Source organism: Chiloscyllium plagiosum, chromosome 7 (genome assembly GCF_004010195.1).
Source record: "Chiloscyllium plagiosum isolate BGI_BamShark_2017 chromosome 7, ASM401019v2, whole genome shotgun sequence".
NCBI classification, from domain to species: domain Eukaryota; kingdom Metazoa; phylum Chordata; class Chondrichthyes; order Orectolobiformes; family Hemiscylliidae; genus Chiloscyllium; species Chiloscyllium plagiosum.
In genome coordinates this window covers 20,112,699-20,122,356 of record NC_057716.1, presented here as the reverse complement: position 1 = coordinate 20,122,356, position 9,658 = coordinate 20,112,699, and the positions used below count along the sequence as shown (strand labels likewise).

General features: G+C 42.0%; 1 protein-coding gene across 19 annotated transcripts in view; it reads left to right on the top strand.

Annotated features, from left to right (window-relative positions):
* Nucleotides 1-1,849, top strand: part of pcbp3 (poly(rC) binding protein 3) — a 149,390-nt gene extending 147,541 nt beyond the window's left edge. For all 19 annotated transcript variants that reach the window (XM_043693192.1, XM_043693188.1, XM_043693193.1 and 16 more), the window contains one exon: nucleotides 1,367-1,849. In XM_043693192.1, the coding sequence (XP_043549127.1) occupies nucleotides 1,367-1,403 (37 nt within the window). In that variant the 3' untranslated portion in view covers nucleotides 1,404-1,849. The remainder of the gene's footprint in view (nucleotides 1-1,366) is intronic.
* Nucleotides 1,850-9,658: the final 7,809 nt, after the last annotated feature.

The window sequence follows — 9,658 nt, the reverse complement described above, 5'->3', positions numbered from 1 at the left end:
TTGCGCGGGTATCCGTTTTTGGTGAATACCTTGTATAGGTGTTCCTCTTCTTCTTTTTGCAGTTCTGGTGTACTGCAGTGTGTTGTGGCCCTTTTGAATAGTGTCCTGATGCAGCTTCGTTTGTGTGTGTTGGGGTGGTTACTTTCATAGTTTAGGACTTGGTCTGTGTGTGTGGCTTTCCTGTATACCTTTGTAGTGAATTCTCCGTTCGGTGTTCTCTGTACCATCACGTCTAGGAATGGGAGTTGGCTATGCTTTTCTTCTTCTCACGAGAGAGTGCTGATCTGCTTAGGTGCTGATCTGCTTAGGTTCCTTGTTCATTGGTGTCTTCAGAATCTGTTGTTACTCACTGTTTAGCTAGTTCACTTTCAAGCATTAAAGCAACATTTAAAACATCATTTGGGTTTTATGCTCCATGTGCCCGTGTCTCAATTTTCAAATGATCAGCATTGAAGACAGCTTTTGCTTTTTTCATTATCCCTTTAGAACTTTAACAACATAATGAGTAGAGACTGACTTAGGAAAATAGAATCCTGAATAGAATCCTAAATTATAAAATCATAAGTGGCCAGCTTTAGAGAATTGATGGTGAGGGATTGATTAAGGGCTGAGGGCAGAATTAATCAATACCTGTACCTGAATCAGAGGGGAAGAAAAGCACTTTTTTTCTAAGATTAAAAACTGAGTACTTAATTTTAACTTTTCAGAAGCTCCACACACTCCAGTATCCTCAACGAACATACATGATAAATGTCATTTGCTGTGCCTACTTAAGGGTTATTTTTGCTAATGCCCACTAGCTCACTTGTTTGCCATTCCCAAAGATTGAGCAAAAGAGTAAGTATTTCAATCTGCAGGCATTGTTGTCTGATGGCTTGATGAGAAAAGTAAATATAGCACAGGTATCAAGTAAACAATTAAGTTGACCGTACTTCACTGACCACTGTTAGCTACATGAGGATGTTCACTAAACAGAAAATTATAGTCTGGGCAGTTTGCTAAAAGGTGCTGGATCTGACCACATTCCAAAATCCCATCAGTTTTACAAGGAATCAATTGACAAAATTATTGTAGCTTGAGAGTTTCAGGAAATGAATGTTGTGATTTTAAGCACAATATACACTTTGTTTCATTTGGAATTTGCCACAAGAGTAAAATAGATTTGTGAATGTTGGCTAAACATACAAAGAAATTAATAAAAGGATAGGCTGCTTGGTTGAAATTAAGTGAGGTAAGAGAGAGCCTGTGTGAAACAAAAACACTGGCATAGGTCTGTCATGCTGAATTTGCTTGTCTCTGATAATTAAAGATCGCTCAGAACTTTTATTGATCAAATTGTGTTTTTTTGTGTTTCTCCCTCTCCCAGGCTAACATCTGAAGTCTCTGGAATGGGCACACTTTAATTGTTTCCTCATCTCCTTCTGCTGTTTGTGTCATGTTACCCACCTACATAAACCACAAGTAACCTGCTATCGCACCCTGTTTGTAAAATTTGTATATTACAGTCTTGCCTCATAGACAGTACTTAGAATGTTAAATTTTAAGGAATTATTCTGAACTACTTTTCTAATTCCAATCCTTTATGGCTAGACCCTTCTTTCCCATTGCTTCGTGCTTTAATGTAGGTTTTCGGTTCCACATTTAAATTAACGATTGCTTGCAAAAAATGTATTTGCAGACTATTTCCTCTGTATACTTTTTAGTTCAGTAATTACTGGTAACATGATTGCAAACTCTTTTTATAAAAAAAAAACCTTGATGTAATCCAATTATTTGTAGTTGTTCTATTTGGTTATAATAAAGGAAGGCACATGTCCTGCTATGTGCTGAAATACAACCTATCACTAAACCGGTTTCATCTGTCTTCTGTACTACCACATGCCATAACAAGGTGAATTTAATTGAATTGCAGATTTTCATTGGGGAAATCAATATTTTTAAGGACAATACAAAATAGCATGATTTATTGATTCACGAGCTAAACCAGGAGTGTGCAGAAAAGGCAGGAGGGTCAAAGAGTGACGTTCAGCACTATTTGTGACACCTCAGGTATTGAAGCAGTTCATACTCAAAATGCAACAAGATCTGGACAATATCCAGGCTTGGGCTGACAAGTGGTAAATAACATTCATAACACAAATGTTAGGCAATAACAGGTGATCTGACCTCCGCCCGTGACATTCATTGGTGTTACTGATTTCCCCACTTCCAACATCGTTGGTATTACCATTGACCAGAAACTCCACTGGATTTGCAACGTATGTGCAGTAGCTAGAAGAGCAGGTCAGAGGCTAAAAATACTATGGTGAGTAACTCTCCTCCTGAATTCCCAAAGCCTGTTCACCATCTACAAGGCACAAGTCAAGAGTATGATAGAATCCTCTTCACTTGTCTGGATGGGTGCTCCCCCTACAACACTTGAGCTTGACATATCAAAGACCGGGCAGCTGACTTGAATGGTTGCACTTCCACAGTGTGTGCTATCTACAAAATGCACTGCAGAAATTCACCAAAGATTCTTAATCCCTTCCAAATCCACGACTGTTTCCATCTAGATGGACAAGGGCAGATGTATACGAGCACCAACTGTAAGTTCTCCTCCAAGCTACTCCGCATCCTGACTTGGAAATATATTGCTATTCCTTCACTGTCACGGTTAAAATTCTGAAATTCCTTCAGGGCATTTGTGGGTCAAAGTATAGCAAGTAGACTGCAGTAGGGGGCAGCTCATCACCACCAGCATGAAGGCAACAAGGGTGGGCAGTAAGTGCTGGCCCGTCGGTGATGCCCCTGTCTCATGAATGAATTTTTTGACCAATGTTGCACCCTAACCAGTGGTGTAAAATTGGAAATCTGTTTGGGGAGAGTTTGTGTGGTGAAGGATGGTGGTTGTGGGTTTATTTAAGAGAGTTGAGTTTGGGGGGAAAAAAGCAATGTTGAATGAAGTAAGTGGTCAAGCCAGATCTGATGCACGGAAAAGGGGACTGTGACTGAATGGAATCTTAACCATTAAGGAGTTAAATTGATCATTTTACGAGTGTATTTAATGCCTGGAACTCTTCTGTACAAAGACTAGTGTAGGATCTTCGACATTTTTAAGATTAGCATTCTCTAAATTCTTGATCTGAATCTCAAAATGGAGCAAAAGCAAGTGGAGGTATAGAACAGTCATAATCTAAACTGAATGATGGATGCTTTAGACAATGGAATCAACATTTCATACTTTTTTTAAAATCATAATCATATTGCTTCATTGGACTCTGGTATGCAGAGTACCTGCTGCATTTCCCAAATTATGACAATCTTCTAAGGAAGTATGCTGTTTTGGAAAACATAGGGGGTGATGGATTCTCAGGGAAGTGTAACACGAACAGCCGAGTTTCTGGTATTGAGACTATCTCTAATGCAATGAGGGGTACACCGGGTTCCAAGAGATCAATTGTTAGGGGACTGTAGTCTGAGGCACCGAAGACATTTGTGGCCAGCAGCGAAAAAGCAGAATGGTGTGTTGCCTTCCTGGTGCCAGGGTCAAGGATGTCTCAGAGGGTGCAGAATGTTTTCAAGGGGGAGAGGGACCAGCAGGAGGTCATTGTCCACATAGGAACCAACAACATAGGAAGGGAAAAGGATGAAATTCTGCCGAACTCTCTATTCTCCTTTCAGGCATTTAAAAAGGAGGTCCTCGAGTAGTAATATCTGGATTACTCCTGGTGCTATGAGCCAGTGAGGGCAGGAATAGGAGGGTAGAGCAGATGAATGCATGGCTGAGGAGCTGGTGTATGGGAGAAGGATTCACCTTGTTGGATCATTGGAATCTCTTCTCGGGTAGAAGTGACCTATACAAGAAGGACAGATTGCATCTGAATTGGAAGAGGACTAATATACAGGCAGGCATATTTGCTAGAACTGCTCGAAGATTTAAACTAGTAAGGTGGGGGTGGGATTCGGGGAGATAGTGGGGAAAGAGATCAGTCTGAGACCAGTACAGTTGAGAAAAGAAGCAAGTCAAACAGTCAGGGCAGGCAGTGACAAAGCAGAAAACAAGGTAGGACTGATCAATTAAACTGCATTTATTTCAATGCAAGGAGTTTAACAAAGAAGACAGACGAACTCTGGGCATAGTTAGGAACATGGGACTGGGATATCATGGTAATTACAGAAATGGGGCTCGGGGATGGATAGGACTGGCAGCTTAATGTTCCAGGATACAAATGCTACAGGAAGGACAAAAAGGGGCAAGAGAGGAGGGGGAGTGGCGTTATTGATAAGGGATAGCATTACAGCTGTGCTGAGAGAGGATATTAGATTAGATTAGATTACTTAGTGTGGAAACAGGCCCTTCGGCCCAACAAGCCCACACCGCCCCGCCGAAGCGCAACCCACCCATACCCCTACATTTACCCCTCACCTAACACTACGGGCAATTTAGCATGGCCAATTCACCTGACCCTGCACATCTTTGGACTGTGGGAGGAAACCGGAGCACCGGGAGGAAACCCACGCAGACACTGGGAGAACGTGCAAACTCCACACAGTCAGTCGCCTGAGGCAGGAATTGAACCCGGATCTCCGGCGCTGTGAGGCCACCGTGCCGCCCATATTCCTGGAGATACATCCAGGGAAGTTATTTGGATGGAACTGAGAAATAGATGATCACCTTATTGGAATTGTTATAGACCACCGAATAGAGGGAAATTGAGAAACAAACTTGTAAGGTAATTTCAGTTATCTGTAAGAATAATAGGATGGTTATGGTCAGGGATTTTAACTTTCCAAACAGACTGGGACTGCCATAGTGTGAAGGGTTTAGATGGAGAGGAATTTATGTGGACAAGACAATTTTCTGATTCAGTATGTGGATGTACCTACGAGAGAAGGTGCAAAACTTGACCTAATCTTGGGAAATAAGGCAGGACTGGTGACTGAGGTGTCAGTGGGGGAGCACTTTGGGGCCAGTGACCATAATTCTATTTGTTTTAAATTCATGATGGAAAAGGATAGACCAGATCTAAAAGTTGAAGTTCTAAATTGGAGAAAGGCCAATTTTGATGGTATTAGGCAAGAACTTTTGAAAGCTGATTGGAGGCAGATGTTTGCAGGTAAAGAAACAGCTGGAAAATAGGAAGCTTTCAGAAATGAGATAACAATCTAGAGAAAGTATATTCCTGTATGGCTGAAAGGAAAGGCTGGTAGGTATAGGGAATGCTGGATGACTAAAGAAATTGAGGGTTTGGTTAAGAAAAAGGAGGAAGCATATGTCAGGTATAGACAGGATAGATCGAGTTAATCCTTAGAGTATTAAGGAAGTAGGAGTGTACCTAAGAGGGAAATCAGGAGGGCAAAAAGGGGACATGAGAACTCTATTTGCCAAAGCTAAGGAGAATCCAACAGGTTTTTACAAATATATTAAGGACAAAAGGGTAACTAGGGAGAGAATAGTGCCCCTCAAAGGTCAGCAAGGCGGCCTTTGTGTGGAGCGACAGGAGATACAAAAACAAGTATTTTGCATCAGTGTTTACTGTGGAAATGGACTTGGAAGATATAGAATGTAGAGAAGTAGATAGTGACATCTTGAAATATGTCCATATTACAGAGGAAGTCCTGGATGTCTTGAAATGCACAAGAGTGGATAAATCCCCAGGACCTGATCAGTTGTACCCAAGAACTCTGTGGGAAGCTAGTGAAGTGATAGCTGGGCCTCTTGCTAAGATATTTGTATCATCAATAGTCACAGGTGAGGTGCCGGAAGACTGGAGGTTGGCAAACGTGGTGCCACTGTTTAAGAAGGGCGGTAAATACAAGCCAGAGAACTATAGACCGATGAGCCTGACCTCGGTGGTGGGCAAGTTGTTGGAGGGAATACTGAGGGACAGGATGTACATGTATTTGGAAAGGCAAGGACTGATTCAGGATAGTCAACATGGCTTTGTGCATGGGAAATCATGTCTCACAAACTTGATTGAGTTTTTTGAAGAAGTAACAAAGAAGATTGATGAGGGCAGAGCAGTAAATGTGATCTATATGGACTTCAGAAGGCGTTCGACAAGGTCCTCCATGGGAGACTGATTAGCAAGGTTAGATCTCATGGAATACAGGGATATCTAGCCATTTGGGTATAGAACTGGTGTTGGAGGATTGTTTTTCAGACTGGGGGCCTGTGACCAGTGGAGTGCCACAAAGATCAGTGCTGGGTCCACTGAGCATAAGAGGTTTAGTTAGTAAGTTTGCAGATGACACCAAAATTGGAGGTGCAGTGGACAGTGAAGAAGGTTACCTTGGATTACAGTGGGATCTTGATCAGATGGGCCAATGGGCTGAGGAGTAGCAGATGGCATTTAATTCAGATAAATGCAAGGTGCTGTATTTTGGGAAAGCAAATCTTAGCAGGACTTATGCACTTAATGTTAAGGTCCTAGGGAGTATTGCTGAACAAAGAGACCTTGGAGTGCAGGTTCACAGCTCCTTGAAATTGGTGTCGCAGGTAGATAGGATAGTGAAGAAGGTGATTAGTATGCTTTCCTTTATTGGTCAGAGTATTGAGTACAGGAGTTGGGAGGTCATGTTGTGGCTGTACAGGACATTGGTTAAGCCACTTTTGGAATATTGCATGCAATTCTGGTCTCCTATTGGAAAGATGTTGTGAGACTTGAAAGGGTTTAGAAAAGATTTACAAGGATGTTGCCAGGGTTGGAGGATTTGTGATATGGGGAGAGGTTGAATAGGCCAGGGCTGTTTTCCTTGGAGCATCTGAGGCTGAGGAGTGACATAAAAGTTTATAAAATCATGAAGCTCATGGATAGGATAAATGACATGGTCTTTAGTTCTGGACTCCCCGACCCCCAGGACAGAGGGCAGAGATTTAGGGTGAGAGGATGAGAGAGACCTAAGGGACAACGTTTTCACACACATGGTGGTGCATGAGTGGAATGGTCTGCTGGAGGAAGTGGTGGAGGCTGCTACAATTACAGCATTTAAAAGCCATCTGGGTATAGGAATAGGAAGGGTTTGAAGGGATAGGGTCCGAGTGTTGGCAGGTGGGACTAGATTGGGTTGGGATATCTGGTCGGCATGGACGAGTGGACCGAAGGGTCTGTTTCTATGCTGTGCATCTTTCGACTCTAAGTACTTCATTGACTTTAAAACTGTTTGGGTCATCCTGAAATTGTGAGAAGTGCTTATATATAAATGCTTGTCTGTTTTGGGCTGGAGACCTGCTCTTGTTCCAAACTTGTATGTTCCGTAAGAACAAGGTGGGATAGGCACTAGCTTTCTTTATTTCATGGGATTTTGTTCTTTTGGCAGGTGACTAAGCAAATGGTAACCACATATTTCAAACAGGTTGATGATCTCTCGTGTCTTTGAAGAGTTTACATTGTGAAATATCAGAAGAACAGGTAATTAATTTATCAGATCACATTCACTTTTGAAGAGGAATTTGTATTCCAAGCATCCACCTCAATTTCATAGAGCAAGCAGTGCTATATTTTGCTCAGTTTTGAGGTGCCATGATTGTCCTATGATGTTCTATCCTCACCTGGTGGATAGAGAGCTCACCGTGTGATCTGGCTCATTCCTTATTCCCCTCAAACTTGACAGGCCAACTGTTAAGTCCATGCTTTTGAATGCTCATTTGTGTACCTCTTTTCAGCTAACTCTCTTAGGATTTCCCCATTGCCTCGTTGATATGTTGCGTCTTTTTATTGGTTTTCAAGTATGGGAAGGTGGCAGCTGAGTGGTGATGTTATCATTTGGTCAGTAATCCAGAACCTGAGGCTCATACAAATCTTGAATTAAAAAGCTAGTTGAATGCAAACATGTAAAAGGAGAATGACAACCTTCCAGTTCCTATGCATCGCTGAAGAGAAAAGTGCAAGACCTAAACCAAAAAATTATGCAATGTGCAATATTTATAAACCATTTAAGTATTTATTTGCATTACCACAGTTTCCTTGACTATGGACCACACTTTGGAAAGTGTAGTTAATCTATGTTGACTAGCATTGACATAATGGGCTGAATGACTGCCTCTTGTCTGGTAAATATTTATGAGCCTAGAGAAATAAAGAGGGCCCACTCTATGTACTGCTACAAAAGACCAATCACCTGGGCTGCTATTTAAATCTTGTGCAATAGTGCCATCTACAGTACTTGAAAATTACAAGGCATTTGAATGTTGAATTATTCCTGAGTCTTTGCATTATTTGCCGATGTAGATGCAGAATGAAAACAGACCCTTCGCTCCAGCTTGTCCATGCTGACTAGGTATCCTAAATAAATCTAGTCCCATTTGGCCCATATCCCTGGAAACCCTTCCTATTCATATACCCATCCAAATGCCTTTTAAATGCTGTAATTGTACCAGCCTCCACCACATCCTCTGGCAGCTCATTCCATACATGTACCACCCTCTGTGAAAAAGTTGCCCCTTAGGTCCCTTTTAATTTTTTTCCCTCTCACCTTAAACCCCACCACAGGGAAAAGGTCTTATCTATTTACTCTGTCTATACCCCTTATGATTTTATAAGCTTCTACTCCTCAACCTTCAACGCTCCATGGAAAACTGGCCCAGCCTGTTCAGCATCTCCCCATAGCTCAATCACTCCAAACCTGGCAACATCCTTGTAATCATTTCTGAACTCTTTCAAGTTTCACAACACCCTTCCGATGGCAGGGAGACCAGAATTGAACACTGGTTAGGCCACTTTTGGAAAACTATGTTCTGTACAGCCGCAACATGACCTCCCACTCCTGTACTCAATACTCTGACCAATAAAGACAAGCATACCAAGCACCACCTTCACAATCCTATCTACCTGCGACTCTACTTTCAAGGAACTATGAGCCTGCACCCCAAGGTCTCTTTGTTCAGCAACACTCCCCACGACCTTACTATTAAGTCTTGGCAAGTTTGTGCCATGATAGAATGACTTCTTTCAAATGTTGCCCCCCTCTCCCAATCACTGCTGTCTCACCCTGTGTTGTCAATGGATAGACTTGCATTTATCTATTGCCTTTCAATCCCTCGTTGCCTTCAAGCACATACACATTGCAACAACAGCTGCTCTTCAAAGAAAATTGGCAGAAAAACACTTTGCTAAGGGTTGTGAAGGGCACTATTGGAATACAAATCCATCTTGTATCTCAAAGTTTGGGCACGGTAGGTGAATCTATTCCATAAGTTTATCTTGTGAGAGAAACTGGAGTCCCTGTTTCCATGCTGTACATCTCTCTGACTCTATGACACTATTGCAAGGTTGTGCTTATATGACGCTTAGAGTCATAGGGATGTACAGCATGGAAACAGACCCTTAGATCCAACCTGTCCATGCCGACCAGATATTCTTGTAATTCTTTTCTGAACCCTTTCAAGTTTCACAACATCTTTCCAATAGGAAGGAGATCAGAATTACACGCAATGTTCCAACAGTGGTCTAACTAATGTCCTAAAAAGCCGCAACATGACCTCCCATCTCCTGTACTCAATAGTCTGACCAATAAAGGAAAGCATACCAAACACCACCTTCACTATCCTATCTACCTGCAACTCCACTTTCAAGGAGCTATGAACCTGCACTCCAAGGTCTCTTTGTTCAGCAACACTCCCTAGGACCTTAACATTAAGTGTATAAGTTCTGCTAAGATTTGCTTTCCCAAAATG